Raw genomic sequence first — 24448 nt, 5'->3', positions numbered from 1 at the left:
TCACTCACTCACTCACTCACACTCACTCACTCACTCACTCACTCACTCACTCACTCACTCACTTGGTGAGGGCTGGGGTTGGCATCAGTGTAACCAAGTCTAGATGCCAGTCATGGAACTGGGGTAGCATATGTCTATGTAAGTCATGTCTCAGTGTTGTAGATCCAGGACTGCTGATTGGCTGTGACCCACTCGGACACCCTGGTTACCGGGAAGGAGCTGTCCGTCAGGTTGTCACGGTGACCTTGAGGAGGGTTCCATCACAGGCCCCCGCTGTGAAGCTCTATCTGTGTTCTATAATCAGCAACACCTCCATCACTCCTCTCGTCAGCCTCCCTCCCTCCCTCCACTCCTCTTCTCTCATCTTCCATGGCCCTTCTGTTCTCCTCTCTTCCCTTGCGTTGCTGCTGAACTTTGAACTGTGCTTCTGTCCCTGACTGACTGTGTCCTTGGTGATGAAGGGACTGAGACGAGGGTTGTTCAATCAGAAGTCCGTTTCAAAGCAGGGGGTGGTACTGTTAATTAGCTCCAGTGGAGGACAGTGAGGTTGAGTCTATTGGCCTGAGGCTTTGTCATCAAGAGGGAAGTATGTTTAAATTCATAAAGAAAGAAACTTCGACTTGAGTTGATTCCCACTGTTTTGTACGTTGGTCCCCCCTGAAAGCTATGAGCTGCAGTGTTACCCCATTCACATATCCACACAGGAACTGTTAGTGATAAGAGAGACAGCAGAAATCCACTGGGGATCCTGTTCTGATGTGCTGATGGGGCTTCATATTCTATAACACACACACACACACACACACACACACACACACACACACACACACACACACACACACACACACACACACACACACACACACACACACACACACACACACACACACACACACACACACACACACACACCTAGACTCTCCTCCATTGTCGCCATTAATTTCCATTGTAATGAATGTAGATTCTTCAGTTAATTCACACAAGGCAGTAGGGTTTATACATCCACAATGGAGCATGGAGGGAACACAGGGAGCATTATTAATGGAGGGAGGGAGGGAGGGAACACAGGGAGCATTATTAATGGAGGGAGGGAGGGAACACAGGGAGCATTATTAATGGAGGGAGGGAGGGAGGGAGGGAGGGAACACAGGGAGCATCACATCAAATCAAATCAAATCTTATTTGTCACATACAAATGGTTAGCAGATGTTAATGCGAGTGTAGCGAAATGCTTGTGCTTCTAGTTCCGACAATGCCGTGATAACCAACAAGTAATCTAACTAACAATTCCAAAACTACTGTCTTATACACAGTGTAAGGGGATAAAGAATATGTACATAAGGATATATGAATGAGTGATGGTACAGGGCAGCATACAGTAGATGATATCGAGTACAGTATATACATATGAGATGAGTATGTAGACAAAGTAAACAAAGTGGCATAGTTAAAGTGGCTAGTGATACATGTATTACATAAGGATGCAGTCGATGTTGTAGAGTACAGTATATACGTATGCATATGAGATGAATAATGTAGGGTAAGTAACATTATATAAGGTAGCATTGTTTAAAGTGGCTAGTGATATATTTACATAATTTCCCATCAATTCCCATTATTAAAGTGGCTGGAGTTGGGTCAGTGTCAATGACAGTGTGTTGGCAGCAGCCACTCAATGTTAGTGGTGGCTGTTTAACAGTCTGATGGCCTTGAGATAGAAGCTGTTTTTCAGTCTCTCGGTCCCAGCTTTGATGCACCTGTACTGACCTCGCCTTCTGGATGATAGCGGGGTGAACAGGCAGTGGTTCGGGTGGTTGATGTCCTTGATTATCTTTATGGCCTTCCTGTAACATCGGGTGGTGTAGGTGTCCTGGAGGGCAGGTAGTTTGCCCCCGGTGATGCGTTGTGCAGACCTCACTACCCTCTGGAGAGCCTTACGGTTGAGGGCGGAGCAGTTGCCGTACCAGGCGGTGATACAGCCCGCCAGGATGCTCTCGATTGTGCATCTGTAGAAGTTTGTGAGTGCTTTTGGTGACAAGCAGAATTTCTTCAGCCTCCTGAGGTTGAAGAGGCGCTGCTGCGCCTTCTTCACGACGCTGTCAGTGTGAGTGGACCAATTCAGTTTGTTTGTGATGTGTATGCCGAGGAACTTAAAACTTGCTACCCTCTCCACTACTGTTCCATCGATGTGGATAGGGGGGTGTTCCCTCTGCTGTTTCCTGAAGTCCACAATCATCTCCTTAGTTTTGTTGACGTTGAGTGTGAGGTTATTTTCCTGACACCACACTCTGAGGGCCCTCACCTCCTCTCTGTAGGCCGTCTCGTCGTTGTTGGTAATCAAGCCTACCACTGTTGTGTCGTCCGCAAACTTGATGATTGAGTTGGAGGCGTGCGTGGCCACGCAGTCGTGGGTGAACAGGGAGTACAGGAGAGGGCTCAGAACGCACCCTTGTGGAGCCCCCGTGTTGAAGATCAGCGGGGAGGAGATGTTGTTGCCTATCCTCACCACCTGGGGGCGGCCCGTCAGGATGTCCAGTACCCAGTTGCACAGCGCGGGGTCGAGACCCAGGGTCTCGAGCTTGATGACGAGCTTGGAGGGTACTATGGTGTTAAATGCCGAGCTGTAGTCGATGAACAGCATTCTCACATAGGTATTCCTCTTGTCCAGGTGGGTTAGGGCAGTGTGCAGTGTGGTTGAGATTGCGTCGTCTGTGGACCTATTTGGGCGGTAAGCAAATTGGAGTGGGTCTAGGGCACATATGTCAGAGTCAAGGCCCGCGGGCCACATCCGGCCCGCGAGAAGGTTTTTTACGGCCCCTGGGATGATCTTGATTTATTATTAGAACCGGCCCGCAGACCGCAGCAAGCCGGCAGCCAGCAGATCTTTTACACGCACCAATACTACATTTCCCACAATGCAACGGTGACGCACCGAGCAGTAGGCTGCTTCATTTCAATATTTATTGGCACAGCAGTTGTCAGCATCACAGTAAAATTAACTTGAGATGAGATGGAGCTGCCTTGGGAAAAACTCGTGGGTTTGACAACCGACGGAGCACCTGCGATGTGTGGACACAGGAGCGGACTGGTGGGGAAAATACGGGAAAAGATGCAAGAGGAAAACGCGACAGGTGAGCTGACAGCTTATCATTGTATCATACACCAGGAAGCGTTGTGCGGTAAAGCCTTGAAAATGGAGCATGTAATGAGCATCATCACGCGCACAGTTAACTTTATCAGAGCCAAAGGTTTGAATCACCGCCAGTTCAAGGCATTTCTGACGGAGTTAGAAACGGAGCATGGTGATTTGCCTTATCACACAGAGGTGCGATGGCTAAGCCAGGGAAAGGTGCTTCAAAGATGTTTCGAGCTTCGTGAAGAGATTTGTCTGTTCTTGGACAGCAAAGGGAAAGACACAACACAACTCCGAGACGAAATGTTTCTGTGTGAAATGGCTTTTCTGTGTGACATTACGAGTCATCTGAATGCAATGAACTTGCAGCTGCAGGGTCGGGATCGTGTCATCTCTGATATGTACAGTACAGTGAAGGCATTTAAAACCAAACTGACTCTGTGGGAGACGCAGATGCGGAAAGAAAATTTGAGCCACTTTCCCAGCTGCCAGACCATGAAAGAGAAGCTCTCTACCAGTGCGTTCCCGAGCGCACAGTTGGCTGATAAAATAGGTATGCTTGCCGCTGACTTTCGACGCCGATTTGCTGACTTTGAAGCACAAAAAGCAGGTTGGAACTGCTCGGTAACCCATTTGCTGTTGACGTGGAAAGCTCACCACCAAACCTCCAAATGGAGTTGATTGACCTCCAATGCAATGATGCACTGAGGGCAAAATATGCGGCAGTGGGTGCTGCGGAGTTCGCCCGTTTCCTCCCCGACACAATGCCCCAGCTGCGCATCCAGGCTACTCAAACGTTGTCTATGTTTGGCAGCACATACCTGTGTGAACAACTGTTTTCTTTGATGAACTTGAACAAAACATCACACAGAAGTCGACTTACTGCTGAACACCTCCACTCAATTCTGAGGATTTCCTCAGCTCAGAGCCTTACCCCGAACATTGATGAACTTGTGGAAAAGATGGGACACCACCAAGTATCACCCTCAACCTCAAACAAGTGAACATTACTGTGCAATCACATATTTAGAGTTTTTACTCAGTTCAAGTTTAAAAGTTAAAGTTTAATATTTGTTTTCACTGCATGTTACTTCTCCTTAAACAAAGTGTTGTTTTTGATTAATAGATTTTTGCACTTTATTTTATTGTATTTCAATCCAATTATATTTTTAAAATATTTCAGTTGAGTGGATGATAGAAAATTGCTATTATTGTTTTTTTCTTTGAAGTAAATTTAGCCCACTTTTGCTAAAATAGAAAATATAGGCTACTGATGGTGCCTTGAATACCGGTTTCTTTCATTTAATGTTCATGTTATGGGGATTTTTATATAAAGGAAATTTGTCTTTTGTGTCTGTTGAAAATTAAAGATTACTGACAGAGCCATAAGAAAATATTGCTTTATTTATCTGATCATATTGGAATATATTTGTTAGGTTTTCAGTAGGTTCAATTAGGTTCACTAGACTATATGCGTCATTTAAAAATTTTTCAATGAACATTCGAACAGTCCGGCCCTCGGCTTGTAGCTAAATTTTTTATTTGGCCCTCCGTCCATTTGACTTTGACACCCCTGGTCTAGGGTGTCAGGTAGGGTGGAGGTGATATGGTCCTTGACTAGTCTCTCAAAGCACTTCATGATGACGGAAGTGAGTGCTACAGGGCGGTAGTCGTTTAGCTCAGTTACCTTAGCTTTCTTGGGAACAGGAACAATGGTGGCCCTCTTGAAGCATGTGGGAACAGCAGACTGGTATAGGGATTGATTGAATATGTCCGTAAACACACCGGCCAGCTGGTCTGCGCATGCTCTGAGGGCGCGGCTGGGGATGCCGTCTGGGCCTGCAGCCTTGCGAGGGTTAACACGTTTAAATGTCTTACTCACCTCGGCTGCAATGAAGGAGACACCGCATGTTTTCGTTGCAGGCCGTGTCAGTGGCACTGTATTGTCCTCAAAGCGGGCAAAAAAGTTATTTAGTCTGCCTGGGAGCAAGACATCCTGGTCCGTGACTGGGCTGGGTTTCTTCTTGTAGTCCGTGATTGACTGTAGACCCTGCCACATGCCTCTTGTGTCTGAGCCGTTGAATTGAGATTCTACTTTGTCTCTGTACTGACGCTTAGCTTGTTTAATAGCCTTGCGGAGGGAATAGCTGCATTGTTTATATTCGGTCATGTTACCAGACACCTTGCCCTGATTAAAAGCAGTGGTTCGCGCTTTCAGTTTCACGCGAATGCTGCCATCAATCCACGGTTTCTGGTTAGGGAATGTTTTTATCGTTGCTATGGGAACGACATCTTCGACGCACGTTCTAATGAACTCGCACACCGAATCAGCGTATTCGTCAATATTTTTATCTGACGCAATACGAAACATGTCCCAGTCCACGTGATGGAAGCAGTCTTGGAGTGTGGAGTCAGCTTGGTCGGACCAGCGTTGGACAGACTTCAGCGTGGGAGCCTCTTGTTTTAGTTTCTGTCTGTAGGCAGGGATCAACAAAATGGAGTTGTGGTCAGCTTTTCCTAAAGGAGGGCGGGGCAGGGCCTTATATGCGTCGCGGAAGTTAGAGTAACAATGATCCAAGGTTTTACCACCCCTGGTTGCGCAATCGATATGCTGATAAAATTTAGGGAGTCTTGTTTTCAGATTAGCTTTGTTAAAATCCCCAGCTACAATGAATGTAGCCTCCAGATAAATGGTTTCCAGTTTGCAAAGAGTTAAATAAAGTTCGTTCAGAGCCATCGATGTGTCTGCTTGGGGGGGATATATACGGCTGTGATTATAATCGGAGAGAATTCTCTTGGTAGATAATGCGGTCTACATTTGATGGTGGGAGGGAACACAGGGAGCATTATTGATGGAGTGAGGGAACACAGGGAGCATTATTAATGGAGGGAGGGAACACAGGGAGCATTATTAACGGAGGGAGGGAACAAAGGGAGCATTTTTATTAGAGGGAGGGAGGGAACACGGAGCATTATTCATGGAGGGAGCACAGGGAGCATTATTAATGGAGGGAGGTAAGGAACACAGGGAGCATTATTAATGGAGGGAAGGGAAGGAACACAGGGAGCATTATTAATGGAGGGAGGGAGGGAAGGAACACAGGGAGCATTATTAATAAAGGGAGGGAGGAACACAGGGAGCATTATTCATGGAGGGAGGGAAGGAACACAGGGAGCATTATTAATGGAGGGAGGGAGGGAACACAGGGAGCATTATTAATGGAGGGAGGGAAGGAACACAGGGAGCATTATAAATGGAGGGAGGGAACACAGGGAGCATTATTAATGGAGGGAGGGAACACAGGGAGCATTATTAATGGAGGGACGGAGGGAACAAAGGGAGCATTATTAATGGAGGGAGGGAAGGAACACAGGGATCATTATTAATGGAGGGAGGCAACACAGGGAACATTATTAATTGAGGGAGGGAACACAGGGAGCATTATTAATGGAGGGAGGGATGGAGGGAACACAGGGAGCATTATTAATGGAGGGAGGGATGGAGGGAACACAGGGAGCATTATTAATGGAGGGAGGGAGGGAAGGAACACAGGGAGCATTATTAATGGAGGGAGGGAGGGAAGGAAGGAACACAGGGAGCATTATTAATGGAGGGAGGGAACACAGGGAGCATTATTAATGGAGGGAAGGAACACAGGGAGCATTATTAATGGAGGGAGGGAGGGAACAAAGGGAGCATTATTAATGGAGGGAGGGAAGGAACACAGGGAGCATTATTAATGGAGGGAAGGAACACAGGGAGCATTATTAATGGAGGGAGGGAGGGAACACAGGGAGCATTATTAATGGAGGGAGGGAAGGAACACAGGGAGCATTATTAATGGAGGGAGGGAGGGAACACTGGGAGCATTATTAATGGAGGGAGGGAGGGAACAAAGGGAGCATTATTAATGGAGGGAGGGAGGGAACACAGGGATCATTATTAATGGAGGGAGGGAGGGAACACAGGAAGCATTATTAATGGAGGGAGGGAACACAGGGAGCATTATTAATGGAAGGAGGGAGGGAGGGAACACAGGGAGCATTATTAATGGAGGGAGGAAAGGAACACAGGGAGCATTATTAATGGAGGGAGGGAACACAGGGAGCATTATTAATGGAGGGAGGGAACACAGGGAGCATTATTAATGGAGGGAGGGAGGGAACACAGGGATCATTATTAATGGAGGGAGGGAGCATTATTAATGGAGGGAGGGAGGGAGGGAGCATTATTAATGGAGGGAGGGAGGGAACACAGGGAGCATTATTCATGGAGGGAGGGAAGGAACACAGGGAGTATTATTAATGGAGGGAGGGAAGGAACACAGGGAGCATTATTAATGGAGGGAGGGAAGGAACACAGGGAGCATTATTAATGGAGGGAGGGAAGGAACACAGGGAGCATTATTAATGGAGGGATGGAGGGAACAAAGGGAGCATTATTAATGGAGAGAGGGAAGGAACACGGGGAGCATTATTAACGGAGGGAGGAAAGGAACACAGGGAGCATTATTAACGGAGGGAGGGAACACAGGGAGCATTATTAATGGAGGGAAGGAACACAGGGAGCTTTATTAATGGAGGGAAGGAACACAGGGAGCATTATTAATGGAGGGAGGGAGGGAACAAAGGGAGCATTATTAATGGACGGAGGGAGGGAACAAAGGGAGCATTATTAATGGAGGGAGGGAGGGAACACAGGGAGCATTATTAATGGAGGGAGGGAGGGAACACAGGGAGCATTATTAATGGAGGGAGGGAGGGAACACAGGGATCATTATTAATGGAGGGAGGGAGGGAACACAGGAAGCATTATTAATGGAGGGAGGGAACACAGGAAGCATTATTAATGGAGGGAGGGAACACAGGGAGCATTATTAATGGAGGGAGGGAGGGAACACAGGGAGCATTATTAATGGAGGGAGGGAGGGAACACAGGGAGTATTATTAATGGAGGGAGGGAGGGAACACAGGGAGCATTATTAATGGAGGGAGGGAGGGGGAACACAGGGAGAATTATTAATGGAGGGAGGGAGGGAACACGGAGCATTATTAATGGAGGGAGGGAGGGAACACGGGGAGCATTATTAATGGAGGGAGGGAGGGAACACAGGGAGCATTATTAATGGAGGTAGTGAGGGAACACAGGGAGCATTATTAATGGAGGGAGGGAGGGAACACAGGGAGCATTATTCATGGAGGGAGGGAAGGACTACAGGGAGCATTATTAATGGAGGGAGGTAAGGAACACAGGGAGCATTATTAATGGAGGGAAGGGAAGGAACACAGGGAGCATTATTAATGGAGGGAGGGAGGGAGGGAGGGAAAGGAACACAGGGAGCATTATTAATGGAGGGAGGTAAGGAATACAGTGAGAATTATAAATGGAGGGAGGGAGGGAACACAGGGAGCATTATTAATGGATTGAGGGAGGGAACACAGGGAGCATTATTAATGGAGGGAGGGAAGGAACACAGGGATCATTATTCATGGAGGGAGTGAACACAGGGAGCATTATTAATGGAGGGAGGTAGGGAACACAAGGAGCATTATTAATGGAGGGAGGGAACACAGGGAGCATTATTAATGGAGGGAGGGAGGGAGGGAACACAGGGAGCATTATTAATGGAGGGAGGGAGGGAACACAAGGAGCATTATTAATGGAGGGAGGGAACACAGGGAGCATTATTAATGGAGGGAGGGAGGGAGGGAACACAGGGAGCATTATTAATGGAGGGAGAGAACACAGGGAGCATTATTAATGGAGGCAGGGAGGGAGGGAGGGAACACAGGGAGCATTATTAATGGAGGATTAATGGAGGCAGGGAGGGAGGGAGGGAACACAGGGAGCATTATTAATGGAGGAAGGGAACGTGAAAGAGAATCCATGCTTTTTCATAAGCGCCGCTCCAGTTGAGGCTCTGTAGACAGCCTGTGACACAGTGTGTGTTATAGAATATGAAGCCCCATCAGTAGTCCATCAGAACAGGATCCCAGTGGGCTTCTGCTGTCTCTTGTATCATTGCAGTTCAATCAGAGGTGAGAATAGGAGGATGGAGAAGGAGGGATCATTTCAACAGCTGTACTGCAGATCAGAGCGCCATTCGGATGCCTCTACTGCAGATCAGAGCGCCATTCGGATGCCTCTACTGCAAATCAGAGCGACATTCGGATGCTTCTACTGCAGATCAGAGCGACATTCAGATGCTTCTACTGCAGATCAGAGCGACATTCGGATGCTTCTACTGCAGATCAGAGCGACATTCGGATGCCTCTACTGCAGATGAGAGCGACATTCGGATGCCTCTACTGCAGATGAGAGCGACATTCAGATGCCTCTACTGCAGATGAGAGCGACATTCAGATGCCTCTACAGCAGATGAGAGCGACATTCAGATGCCTCAACTGCAGATGAGAGCGACATTCAGATGCCTCTACTGCAGATGTACAGAGTGATGTTCAACCAGATAGTAAGTGAGTGGAGTGTAATGTATATTCATGGATCACAAGCAGCTCATTACCAACGCCCAAGGCTTTGGATGTTCAGTGGAGATGGTAGACATGACGACAGGGGCCTGTACCCTACAGCTAAGCTGCCTTACCCCTTCACCCTTGCCCCCCCCTCTTTTCGTTTTCGTTTTTTCTCTCTCTTTTGTCTATTTTTGTTCTCTCTCTTCATCTCTCTCGCTCCTGCCTTACGTCTCACGCTGGCTGTCAGCCCCGCAGGTGCTCTGTCTCTCATCTGCAAAGCCTACTGGGAAATCAGCCTAGTGTGACAGATCTGGTTTGTAACTGGATTGGCTCCTGAGTGTGAGTTAAACCGGGATAGAGAGAGAGATGGAAAGAGGGAGTGACAGATTAAGAGAAGTTTAGGATTGAAAATTGGTTTTGAAGTCAAAGGAACATTTTGTGTGTGTGAACACGGCTTGGCGCAGTTTCCCTAGTAACAGAGTAAATCTGTAATGGAATCAAAGTGCTATGTAACCAATAAGGATGCTGGAACTTCACTGCATGTTAAACAGGCTGTCTATGGAGACGTGTGTTTGTGTAGTGTGCGCAACCCGACAAGGAATTACCCTGTTACCAAGCAAATTCTAGTGATGCTGAGCTACATGTGGTCCTGTGTAGCTCAGTTGGTAGAGCATGGCGCTTGTAACGCCAGGGTAGTGGGTTCGATCCCCGGGACCACCCATACGTAGAATGTATGCACACATGACTGTAAGTCGCTTTGGATAAAAGCGTCTGCTAAATGGCATATATTATTATTATTATTATTATTACATGGCTGTGTGTGTTTGTCAGTGTTGGGGAATCGACTCTGAAAATATAGTTGACCAATTATTTCTCACAGGAAAAGTTCAGCTACGCTGAAATGACCCTTTGGAAAAATAGTTTACTTAACTAATGTTACGTTAAAAAAGTAGTTCACGACTTCAAAACTATTTTGGGAAATGGACATATCTGAATCTCAAATGTCATGGACTAGAAAATGCCTGACAGATCCCTCTGGAGTCAGATGTTAACAGAATATAGAATTTAATCTATTAAACACGAGCTGGTCTGATGCCGGAAAAATTGTGCCTAGTTCAAGTCGTTAGCTTGGCAAAGAAAGTGAACTACTGAAAACACTACCAAAATTTGAATATAGTTCAATTACCAAGCTACTGAAAAATGTTGTTAAATGAATAGTGGAAACTAATTGTAGTTCACTACTCCTCAACGTGTGTATGTGTGTGTGTGTGTGTGGTGTGTGTGTGGTGTGTGTGTGAGTGAGAAACGACCGAATGAAACAATAAAGGCAGTGTTAGAAAGAGGGGGACATCAAACAACCCTGCACTGCATGCTGGGAGAGAAAGGGCCAAGACCTTGACTCAACCACTCACACATTGTATGGATAGATTCACTTTCCCCTGCTGTATAAAAATACCGCATTCCCCTTGGCTCGCTTGTCATCTATGTGATATAAGATATGAGAGGCGCACTGTGAGAAGGAGAAATTTAGACGGGGTCAGGAAGTTAATCCTGATGTGAATTGAGTGGGAAGGTTTCTGAAAACAACCTTATTCAGCAGAGAAGGAACAACCGAGCATAGAAAGAATGAGGTGTGTGTCCGTCTGTGCAGGGAACAGACACCTGAGGTTTTGGGTGATTGAAATGTCTGCCCCATACCCCAGGAAACCTATGCCCAGTCAAGTGTGTAATAGGCTTTTTGAGTCGTGTTTTTCTTCATTGTGTGTGTGTGTCAAACCGAACTGAGTGCCCTCTTCTTGTCCTTTCCCACAGCTCTCCTGTACAAGCCGATTGACCGTGTGACCAGAAGTACGCTGGTTCTTCATGTGAGGACACACACACACACACACCAGTACATTGTCCGTCCCGACTAGCATTCGATTGAGCCATGAAGGATTCTTGATCTCACCCAGAGACAAATGACAAGATTGAATTAGTGACTGCAACGTAGAGATAGATTGAATAGATAGGACAGGATCAATACTTATCAAGGATTAAGAGTTAGTGCTGTCGTGAGACACATAGTGATGGGGCTGGGTAGAATCTCTCTTGAAACCCCCGCAGGTCATTAAGATGCAGCATGGATCTGTATCCACCTGCAAAGTCAAACCCGGCTTGCTGCTGTTTATAGTAAGTGTTCCGTTCCATTTGCCAAGCCTATACCTTTCCTCTTGGCTGTCCATCAAAATGACATGCTGTTATAAACAATAGGCGCTAATTTGATGGGCTACAACCAAGTGGAAAGTGAAAACCGCTAACAGAGGAAGCGGAGATGCCTAGATGTGTCCTCCAGTCTCGCTTCCAGTGCATTTCATGAATATGTTTTCCATAAAGCTAGTGGAGCCGTGACTAAAGAAAGACCAGTTGGTTTGGTACAAAGGTAAGAGCAGATCACGCAAACACACAATGAACCCTTATTCCATATTTAGTGCACTACATTTCAATAGTGTTTGCCCAGGGCCCATAGTGCACTATATAGGGAATAGTGTGCCATTTGGGACACGGGCGCTGACAGATGGTGAAAGTTACTGTGTTCTTTTCTCTTAATGACGTAGGAAGACGGGTAGTGTACTATACCGCTGACATCAGCTCAAGCTTTCTAGAGGTTGTCAGAATACATTCACTGAGGTGTGCTGACGAGGCATAAATCAGGCCACGGAAAAGAGATTGGCTTTTCTTTCACACGCTCCTCTGGAAAAAAGGAACTTAGTTACGCTGAGAATAAGGTATTTGCAATGTGGAAGCAGATTGCCTCAGCCGTTTCTTAGGTAGCACTTTAAAAATAAAGTCATTAGTTACGCCCACGGTTCAATAAAGTAGAGACTCTCATATGCTTTAATTAGAGGAAATGATGTGGCACAAAACACAGCGAAGCATCCAAGTCGTCCCAATTCATCAACACAGGTTTAAAAACACAGTGACTGTCCATAGACATTTCATTTGAATGGATGTGGTTCTCTCTGTTTTTGGATGGGGGATCTAATGGTCTTTCTCGCTCTGTGTGTTATTGTAGGACCTGCTGAAGCACACCCCTAAGGACCACCCAGACTTCCCCCTACTGCAGGACGCTCTGAGGATCTCACAGAACTTCCTGTCCTCCATCAACGAAGAGATTGACCCCCGCAGGACCGCTGTCACCACGCCTAAGGGAGAGGTGGGGTGACACACACAGAAACGCCATTTTAATAGACTACTTTATACTTTTCAGAACTTCTTGTTGTAATCTTGGGGAAGTGTGGCAATGCATTTGTGAAATGTGTTTTGAGGTCAGCAAGAAACCCACAGTATCTGTCCTCTCCTCCTACCCCCACATCCTCAATCTCTTCATTACCAGCTTCCTCACTCTTCATCTCTCTCGATCGCCCTCTCTCTAGCATCTTTTGATCTTTCCCCTCTCTCTCTCTCTCCCAGCATGCAGTGCTTGGTTGTTTGATGTCCCCCTCTTTCTAACACTGCCTTTATTGTTTCATTCTGTCGTTTTCTGCATGTCAGCCTTTTCTCCTCTTAATGCTTCTCTCTGAGTATATCCTTTCCTTCCTTCCTCCATCCCACCATCTCTCCCCCTTGCGCTTTACCTCTCCTCCTTTCTCCCTCCATCTCTCTCTCATCCCTCTCTTCAGCTATCCTCTCCATCTTTCTCTCTCCCCCATCTCTCTCTCCCGCCATCTCTTCCTCTATCCATTTTCCATTCAGTCAGCTCAGTTCTTAACCTCCCAGTCATCTCTCCATTCGTTACAGTCTGTCTGTTACCAGTTAAATGGAAATCTCTCTGCCCTCTTTGGCTTAGGCTTTCCTGATTTACTCCAGTTCGTGTTTAGCTCTGCCTTATTTTAGGTTTCCTAGTTGGCTCTCCAGAGATGGACAGATATAGAGCGATAGAGAGGGGGAGCGTTTCAAGTTCTGAGTGGCTTACTTTAGCTGATGATTATCTTGCTGTAACACCACCATCACTGATAATGTTTTAAAAAATATATATATATTTCACCTTTATTTAACCAGGTAGGCTAGTTCAGAACAAGTTACTCATTTACAACTGCGATCTGGCCAAGATAAAGCATAGCAGTGTGAACAGACAACACAGAGTTGCACATGGAGTAAACAATTAACAAGTCAATAACACAGTATAAATAAAGTCTATATACATTGTGTGCAAAAGGCATGAGGAGGTAGGTGAATAATTACAATTTAGCAGATTAACACTGGAGTGATAAATGATCGGATGGTCGTGTGCAAAGAAGCAGAAAAGTTTTTAAAAAACAGTATGGGGATGAGGTAGGTAAATTGGGTGGGCTATTTACCGATGGACTATGTACAGCTGCAGCGATCGGTTAGCTGCTCAGATAGCAGATGTTTAAAGTTGGTGAGGGAAATAAAGGTCTCTAATTTTACATATTTTATATGTAAAAGATATAAAATATAGACAACAAGCGAGTTCTTTCATATTGCTGAACCCTGACCTATACCTCCTACAGTATATCCTTTCGGGAAGTGAATGTTTACGGCTAGGCTAGTAGCCCCTTGTTGGGCGTGCCTCAGGAAGTAATGCCGTTTCTCTCCATGGTAGGCTCGTCAGCTGGTGAAGGATGGTTTCCTGGTGGAGGTGTCAGAGGGCTCCAGGAAGCTGCGTCATGTCTTCCTATTCACAGACCTGCTGCTCTGTGCCAAGATGAAGAAGACCTCCGCAGGGTAGGTTAACTCTCACAGAGCATCACCACAAACACATGCACATTCAGCTATCTACAGTACCCACTGTGGTATTCACTGTGCCTAAACGTAGATCATACACACTGAGTGGTCTCCCGTGTTCTATGCTCCTATCATGTCAGTTCTGATGTGTCTGTGATATGAAACAGAGTATCAGGATGAATGACAGTCCAGCTCCAAAGGGATTTTCTTTTTCACTGCTATTTTTATTTCCTCCATTTGAAGTATTCTCTGATGTTATAATAAAAAAGGTAGACTATTCATTTAAAATGTGAATGTTGTCATACGTGATGCCTTTGGTGCTGCAGACCAGGGGTTGGTATTTTTTTTACCCCCCCCCCCAAATTAAAAATAAATTTACTCAAGCCTCAGGGTTGGATGTTTGCCTTTCTGTAGACTATTGTGGAGAAATGATTTAGAATAGTGATTAGAGGGCTCGTATAGGGCTGAATATTAACACATTGCCGTAGTGGATGTATGGATGTTGGGAAATGTATTACAATCTGGTCTCAATCTGGTGCTTGGGCCTGAGGCTGTGCGTGTGCGTGTGTGTGTGTGTGTGCACGTGTGTGTGTGTGTAAATTGGGAATGACTGCATACACTGCCTTAGATGAAGTGTTTAATTTAAAGGATTGCCTCCAATGGCATGGTTACTGTTGTTGGCGTGATTGGGGCTCATTGTGATTGACAGTCGCTGCTGTCCCTCTACCTCACAGTGTGAAGGACACACAGACAACTACCGTTGTCATGGTTACCACCATTCTGTAAATCACTCTGTTATGGTCTGTAGCTTTAGCGGTCTGTCGTTGTGTCCCAAATGGCATCCTATTCTCTATATAGACCACTATGGGGTCAAGAGTAGTGAGCTACATAGGGAATAGGGTGGCATTTCAAATCAAATGTTATTGGTCACATACATATGGTTAGCAGATGTTATTGCGGATGTAGTGAAATGCTTGTGTTCCAAGCGCCAACAGTGCAGTAGTATCTAACAATTAACAATACACACAAATTTAAAAGTAAAAGAATGGAATTAAGAAATATATAAATATTAGGATGAGCAATATTGGAGTGGCATTGACTAAAATGCAATAGAATAGAATACAGTATATATGTATGAAATGAGTAAAGCAGTATGTAAACATTATTAAAGTGACTAGTGTTCCATTATTGAAGTGGCCTGTGATTCCATGTCTATGTATATAGGGCAGCAGCCTCTAAGGTGCACGGTTGAGTAAACGGGTGGTAGCCGGCTAGTAATGGCTGTTTAACAGTATGATGGCCTTGAGATAGTTGTTTTTCAGTCTCTCTGTCTCAGCTTTGATGCACCTGTACTGTATTTGAGACGCAGCCTACTGTATGTGTCCTCTGGTCTGGACTATAACACCATAGGATTAGGCCAACAGCCTATTAAAACACGCTATCCAGTTGATAGCTAATCATCAGTATTAACTCACTGAGAAACCTGAATCCCATTCAATCCCTCTATCTCCACTCAATCATAATTGATTATTAATGTTTCTATAATGTTTATATTGACTCCATAACCATCATTATTTTCCTACAGAATTGGTGTATAATATACCACCATTTCCCAATGTAGAGATGTAAATTAAGATGTAATCCATGTGATTATGGAAAACGAGGGCTGTGAAAAGCTCACTGGGGAGTGTGAAAGTGCTGTGGACGGATGGGAGGAGATTAGATATGCAGATTTTATTCAACAGCAGCAGAGACAATCTTGGTCCCCCAATCAGCTCTACCTCCGTCTGTAATAGGGAGAGTGTTTATTAAGTGGACTCTAGATCATCTTAAAGTCTTATTGGGCATGAATACAGATCCACACCCTCGAGACAACAGCGGATAACACCCCATGGACACTCTGAGACAAAGGGTTTGCTTACAAAGGGGCGGGGGGGGGGGGGGGGGTCTCACCCCGTATTAAGAAGGAGAGGAGGTCTTATAAAACAAACGGAGGGATGTTTGCAGTCAAAAGAGGGGGTGAAGGTATATATTGGGAGAAAAGAGAGGTATCTGTCTCTGTCCCTCTATAGTACAATACTGACAAAACACTTATTTAACTAGCCAAAGAAAAATACTAATCTAAAACATGAAAGAGTCATACTACTGTTTATTTGTTTTTCAGTATATTACTTTGGGGGTAAAAACAGGACATTTATTTTTCTTGTCATATTTCCCGCCCCGTCATTTTATGAGGTTTGCACACATTTGGAGTTGTGATGTAATGTATTCCTGTGTTAATGAGTTTACTGTCCTGCCTCCAGGAATCATAATGATACTAAATGCTCGTTAGGGGAATACAAAAACATCTCCGACAACATTAGTGAGCATCTGTATAACCTGATGGATGTGCTGAACACGCATTTAGTTGTCTTTCTGTGTCTGAGAGTTTCATATGGGATCTCCTCAAGTCAAGCAATCTTTTCATACTACGAAACATAAGGAGTTATAGTAAGGGGAGATATGTTTAAGTTAAATCGTATGGTGTTGAGCACAATGGAATATGGCTCAACAAAGACGTATGATATTGCATAAAGCAAGACAAATGGAAGATAATTAATTATATGGTGGGTATTGCCCTCCTCCTTTACAGGGCCAATAGAGATATCTAAATTTAACTGCGAGCAGCAATGAACGGGGTTCACAGGATGACAGAAATGACACAATATTTGTTACATGCTTCGTAAACAACAGGTGTAGACTAACAATGAAATGCTTACTTACCGGCCCTTCCCAACAATGCAGAGAGAGGAAAAAAGAGAAATAATAAAAAATATATAACACAAAAAATAAATGTACAATGATTAATGATATCCTGGCTATACACATGGAGTAGCAGTACCGAGTTGATGTGCAGGGTTACGATGTAATTGAGGTATATAGTTCCTACATGATAGTGCTCACATTATTTATCTTCCTTTTATATGCAATCAGTGAAAGCATTACCATGTTTATCTCTCTATACCACATCTCTCTACCACATGACACTAGTGAAGTTTAGTGCTGTAGGTTGTTACTGTGGCCTACTTTGAATGCAGAAATGCAGAAACGAATCATTCTCAAATACATTAGAGGCTAATTTATTTAGCTTATATACCAAATCGGTAGTCAATTTGATGTATGGTTCATGAGAATATAAATATATAAAAACTTTTTTTTACCAAATTGCACAAGAATGAGGAAAATCTATCCTCATGGACCGTATTGCTTATTGAGGCATATTTGTTCAGCATGAGGAAAGAGGAAAGAGGAAAGATGCCTAAATACAAAGTTTCAAGTCTCTAGGTCAAATGTCGCGGCGGATATGAGGGTTTAAGTGAGACTGCATATAACAGTGCCACCTATAGGCCAATCGGTGTCATTATTTTTTATTTTTTTATTAACAAGTTACACATGGCCTCAAGTTTCTGTATGCCAAATAGTTAAAAAAAAGTTACTAATCTATGCATGAGTTATTTAACCATGTCAAAAAAGAAATCTAAGAATAACAATATTTTTCACAACTTCGCTGTGATCCCTAAATACAGTAGGTCCTTATTGTCTTTGTCTCTCCTGCCTCCTCTTAAATATATGTAAGATATCGATCTCTCTCTCTCTCCCCTCCTCTCCACCTCCCTCTGTAGGAGACACCAGCAGTATGAGTGTAAGTGGTACATCCCCCTGGCAGACCTGACCTTCCAGTTGCTGGATGACTCGGACGTCTTGCCCCATATCCAGGTTCTGCCTGAACACGAGATTGAGGAGATGAAGACCAAGATCTCTGTCATCAAGAGCGAGATCCAGAAGGAGAAGGTGATATATTATGTTTATTTAAAAAAATAAATGTTTATTTAGGCAGGTAAGTCTAAAAGAACAGATTCTCTTTTGACGTTGTATCCAGTACTGCTTTGTTTTAGACTCAAACTAAACCCAATAGTTGTAAATTGAGCCAAAATAGTGGTGATGCGGCCCTTCCTTTGCCTCCCACTCAGTGTCAGGCCAGGTCATGGTCAGCTGGCCATTAAGGCACTGTGGAGGAAGAGTGTCCTGCCCAGTCTGGCTGCCCCATTCTGGGCTGGTTTCCCTGGGTGTGTCCCTCCCTCCCTGGAGCCCTATGGTCTGTGTTTGTCTTACTCTCTCTCTATCAGAGGCTAGAACCAGCCTGCCTGCCTGGGTGATTAGGCTGGGTTCATCACTACTGTTGTTGTTATTGGAACAGTTCCTCTCATCGCTTCCACTCTTAGACAAGTCAACTGTAGACTAGAGATCTGTGTGACACACACACACACACACACACACACACACACACACACACACACACACACACACACACACACACACACACACACACACACACACACACACACACACACACACACACACACACACACACACACACACACACACACACACACACACACACACACACACACACACTAGAAGGGGTCAACTTACAGTCACCTTGACAGAGTCAGCACGTCAGTGTGTGAATCACTTATATAGTATATACATATACACAATCCACCCCCTCACTGTATCTACACTCGCAAACACTCAAGCTATCCCGTGGGAAGTTTGTTAGTTCTGATGAACTTGAGTACAGTGGAACAGCGATAGCCATCTAATTGTAGCTGTCATATAAACACAGGTCCTTAGAGGATGAATGTGTTCCCGGAGATCACCTTGTCCAGTTTCCCTTCAACTCTTTACCTCTTCAACACAATAGACTTATTTATGTCAGCCCTTTGTTGTCATTTTACTGTGGAAATCCTTGGGAGTCTGTAACCTAGAAACTGTATAGGTTTAAATGGATTTACCACCTTGGCTTTAGCTGAACGCTGCTGCTTTTATTTAATCCACCACACTGCAGCAGCAACCTCTACTTATTCTAATGGTTACTATACAGGACTGCATTTATTTAATCCACCACACTGCAGCAGCAACCTCTACTTATTCTAATGGTTACTATACAGGACTGCATTTATTTAATCCACCACAATTATTTAATCCACCACACTGCAGCAGCAACCTCTACTTATTCTAATGGTTACTATACAGGACTGCAATTATTTAATCCACCACACTGCAGCAGCAACCTCTACTTATTCTAATGGTTACTATACAGGACTGCAATTATTTAATCCACCACACTGCAGCAGCAACCTCTACTTATTCTAATGGTTACTATACAGGACTGCATTTATTATTTAATTCTAATGGTTACTACAGGACTGCACACCACACTGCAGCAGCAACCTCTACTTATTCTAATGGTTACTATACAGGACTGCATTTATTTAATCCACCACACTGCAGCAGCAACCTCTACTTATTCTAATGGTTACTATACAGGACTGCAATTATTTAATCCACCACACTGCAGCAGCAACCTCTACTTATTCTAATGGTTACTATACAGGACTGCAATTATTTAATCCACCACACTGCAGCAGCAACCTCTACTTATTCTAATGGTTACTATACAGGACTGCATTTATTTAATCCACCACACTGCAGCAGCAACCTCTACTTATTCTAATGGTTACTATACAGGACTGCATTTATTTAATCCACCACACTGCAGCAGCAACCTCTACTTATTCTAATGGTTACTATACAGGACTGCAATTATTTAATCCACCACACTGCAGCAGCAACCTCTACTTATTCTAATTGTTACTATACAGGACTGCATTTATTTAATCCACCACACTCCAGCAGCAACCTCTACTTATTCTAATGGTTACTATACAGGACTGCATTTATTTAATCCACCACACTGCAGCAGCAACCTCTACTTATTCTAATGGTTACTATACAGGACTGCATTTATTTAATCCACCACAGCAGCAACCTCTGCAGGACAGCAACCTCTACTTATTCTAATGGTTACTATACAGGACTGCAATTATTTAATCCACCACACTGCAGCAGCAACCTCTACTTATTCTAATTGTTACTATACAGGACTGCATTTATTTAATCCACCACACAGCAACCTCCATTCTAATGCAGCAACCTCTACTTATTCTAATGGTTACTATACAGGACTGCATTTATTTAATCCACCACACTGCAGCAGCAACCTCTACTTATTCTAATGGTTACATTTATTTAATCCACCACACTGCAGCAGCAACCTCTACTTATTCTAATGGTTACTATACAGGACTGCATTTATTTAATCCACCACACTGCAGCAGCAACCTCTACTTATTCTAATGGTTACTATACAGGACTGCGTTTATTTAATCCACCACACTGCAGCAGCAACCTCTACTTATTCTAATGGTTACTATACAGGACTGCATTTATTTAATCCACCACACTGCAGCAGCAACCTCTACTTATTCTAATGGTTACTATACAGGACTGCATTTATTTCAGCATCCAGTGATTCCTTCCATAGTAAATACCCGTTTAGGAGGTTTTGGAGAGCATAAAATGTTATTTTTCACATGCTCTGAATACAGCAGGTGTATAATTGACTTTGAAATACTTACGTACGAGCTTTCCCAAGAACGCAGAGTTAAAAAGTCAGGAGCATTTTGATAAATAAGGAAATGGTTATAAAATAATAATGAGGCTATATACAAGGAGTACCACTACCAAGTCAATGTGCAGGGGTATGAGGTAGTTGAGGTAATATGTACATGTTGGGGTAAAAGTGACGAGGCATAAATAATCAGGATCGATAATAAATCAGCACTACTAGTCTTAGAGGTTTATGAATACAGGCCCTGTGCTTCCAGGTTGATACCAGACTGCTACAGTGGGTCATACAGTAGGGGCAGACTGACTGACTGCCCTAATCAGAGCCGGAAAAGGCTGATTGAACTGATTACAGCCAGTGCATGGCCTGACTCTGCTTCCTGGCAAGGAATGGGTTGGAGGAGGGTGTGTAGGAAGGGAGATTCTGGAGAGCAAGGACATGGAAATTCCTTGGAATAGTTATCAAGCATCACACTGTAAATTCTAGTGAACAAAATGTAGCCGTCATTTCCCCTGTTTACAAATATCTCTGGAATACCAAATAATTATTCATGGTCAAACACACATGGTACAATTCAGGTTTAGTTGATTGTACAGTGTGTAGGATTTAGTTGTGATACCAGTATAAACAGGGCTTTAAACTATATTCTTCCAGGGGCCAGATGTAATAAATAATAAAAGGTTCATTATGTGGGGGCGGGACATTTTACACATTCAATTATTCTTTGGAAGAACTGTATAAAAAAGCAATGCACACACACCAATAAAGCACTTGTCATGAAATGTTGCTAAACGTAATTATAAAAGAAGTGGAGGGCGCTCAACCACCTTGAGTCGAGGTGGAAACAAGAAGTGTGATAATCATTAAACGCTCACTCACCATATTTTATTTTGTTACTATCGAAAGCTTCTTCAAAGTAATTAGGTTATTTTTTATATGATCTGAAAACTAAGAAAACTAATCTCAACAAATAATACAAAAAGATACAGTACCAGTCAAAAATTTGGACAAACACCTCATTCCAGGGTTTTTCTTTATTTTTATTATTTTCTACATGAATAATAATAGTTGTCGTGACGTTTCTGCGATGACGGCTGTTCATCGAATAATTACATACCACGTTAAATTATTTTGCAATTAAATCATATAACAATTAAGTAGTAATCTGGGGCACCACGGGAAAAGTTCATTTGAGTTACCGTTTCCCGAATGAACTCGTATCAGAATATCTCGATATACCATCCTTCATCCATTAATCATTTGCTCCTATTTCACTCTCATTCTGAACGTCGTAATATCCTATAAATATACAAAAACCCAAGTCTTCATGATGAATCGGCTTACACAAATTGGCTTAATTATTTATTTACTAACTGATGAAAAAATCACACAGAAATACATAAACACACACACAGGATAGATAATACACTGAGTATTAACATGATGTAATGACAAGACCCTAGTGGACTTATTAACATCACAAATTCGTAACGAATTTGACATGATGGTTCTTTAACCACCCCCCCCCCCCCCTTCAAACCATTTCTCACATTCTTTATATTCGGAATATTGTTTCATTCTCCACTTTTGGATGATTGAGTTTTGGCAGGAGGACTCCTTTGTTCCATGGAGGTTCTCTCCCTCAATACTGGAAGAGAAAGTCTGCCCGGTATTTACGACCAGTCATGTAACTGGCCAGCCATGAGTGTTGGTGTTCAAACCTTTGCCTATGAGGCCAAGTCATGACATAGTGAAGACATCAAAACTATGAAATATCACATATAGAATCATGAAGTAAATAAAAAGGTTTTAAACAATCAGTCTATTTTAGATTTTAGATTCTTCAAAGTAGTCCACCAACCTGGCCCCATTCCATCATGGCCACCTAATCATTCCTAATTGGCATACAGTGCATTCGGGAAGTATTCAGAACCCTTGACTTTTTCGACATTTTGTTACGTTACAGCCTTATTCTAAAATGCATTAGATCGTTTTTTTTCTCATCAATCTAAACTCAATACCCCATAGTGACAAAGCGAAAACAGGTTTTTAGAAAGTTTTGCAAATGTATACTTATTTACATAACTATTCAGACCATTTGCAATGAGAATCGAAATTGAGCTCAGATGCATCCTGTTTCCATCACCCTTCGCCTTGACAGCTTTGCACACTCTTGGCATTCTCTCAACCAGCTTCATGAGGTAGTCACCTGGAATGCATTTCAATTAACAAGGTCTGCATTTGAACAATCACTTGTGTTGTGACAAGGTAGTGTTGCTGTACAGAATATATTTATTTGGTAAAAGAAGTCAAATATAAAATATATTTTGATTTGTTTAACACTTTTTTGGTTACTACATGATTCCATATGTGTTAGTTCTGGAGAGGAAAAACAGAAGGCACGTAGTATTCCTGAGAGTCGTAGCGTTCAGGAAGGGGGTCATAATATTTTGTAGCTTAAATCGGTCAAACGCTAGAGCCAAATTCATATGAACAGAAACAAACATGCCACATAGATGCTAGAAAAGTGCTAGACAACCACACAATAGACAACCACATTAGTGCTTATCATTTTGGCACTCAACGTCGGATTTTGGTTGGGATTTTTGTTGCGTATGTTTTATTAGTGTTCAGAATTGATCAAAGGGCCAGATCTTGCTCGCAGGCCGCCAGTTGAATATCCCTGCAGTATAACAAACTGTATGTTAACATACTACGTGCTCTGTTTGTTTCTGTGTGTGTGTAGAAAGCACTAAAGGGCCAGAGTCGTAATGTGGAGCGTCTAAGGAAGAAGATGAACGAGCAGGAGTCCTGGCTGCTGTTACACTCTCCCACCATCCCTTTCCGCATACACAACAAACATGGCAAGGTAAGCTGCAACTGTGTAACCACTGGCCTGGGATCAGATATATTGTCTTCCTCCAATGGTTAGGATAAAGACTGGGGGTTGGGTAATCTGATTCTAGATCTGTGGTTAGCAACTATGTCCATGACTGCAATGCTAATATACTGATACTGATACCACCCTGCATCCCACTGATTGGCTTGCCTCTGAAACTAAGCATGGTCGGTTATTGGATGGGAGACCAAATGCTGCTGAAAGTAGTGTTGGCGGGCCAGTAGGGGGCACTCTTCACTCTGCTCTAAGGAGATACCAATACCTCAGGGAAGTGAAGGAGACATTTCCCTGCGCGGGGTGCTGTTTTTCGGTAGAGACGTTAAACGGGTGTCCTGACTGTGGTTATTAAAGATCCATGGACACTTATTGTATGAGTAGAAGGGTTAAATTCCCAACCTGGCCCCATTCCATCATGGCCACCTAATCATTCCTAATTGGCATACAGTGCATTCGGGAAGTATTCAGAACCCTAGACTTTTTCCACATTTTGTTACGTTACAGCCTTATTCTAAAATGCATTAGATCGTTTTTTTTCTCATCAATCTAAACTCGATACCCCATAATGACAAAGCGAAAACAGGTTTTTAGACATTTTTGCAAATGTATACTTATTTACATAACTATTCAGACCCTTTGCAATGAGAATCGAAATTAAGCTCAGTTGCATCCTGTTTCCATTGATCATCCTTGATGTTTCTACAACTTGATT

General features: G+C 43.6%; 1 protein-coding gene across 7 annotated transcripts in view; it reads left to right on the top strand.

Annotated features, from left to right (window-relative positions):
- Positions 1 to 24448, top strand: part of LOC123998616 (active breakpoint cluster region-related protein-like) — a 263562-nt gene that overhangs the window by 156049 nt on the left and 83065 nt on the right. For all 7 annotated transcript variants that reach the window (XM_046303641.1, XM_046303639.1, XM_046303644.1 and 4 more), the window contains 5 exons: positions 11417 to 11469; positions 12657 to 12797; positions 14208 to 14329; positions 17992 to 18160; positions 23587 to 23709. In XM_046303641.1, coding sequence (XP_046159597.1) covers positions 11417 to 11469; positions 12657 to 12797; positions 14208 to 14329; positions 17992 to 18160; positions 23587 to 23709 — 608 coding nt within the window. The remainder of the gene's footprint in view (positions 1 to 11416; positions 11470 to 12656; positions 12798 to 14207; positions 14330 to 17991; positions 18161 to 23586; positions 23710 to 24448) is intronic.

Source organism: Oncorhynchus gorbuscha, linkage group LG16 (genome assembly GCF_021184085.1).
Source record: "Oncorhynchus gorbuscha isolate QuinsamMale2020 ecotype Even-year linkage group LG16, OgorEven_v1.0, whole genome shotgun sequence".
Taxonomy (NCBI): domain Eukaryota; kingdom Metazoa; phylum Chordata; class Actinopteri; order Salmoniformes; family Salmonidae; genus Oncorhynchus; species Oncorhynchus gorbuscha.
The sequence above is the reverse complement of the archived record's forward strand: the minus strand, read 5'-3'. Positions and strand labels throughout refer to the sequence as shown.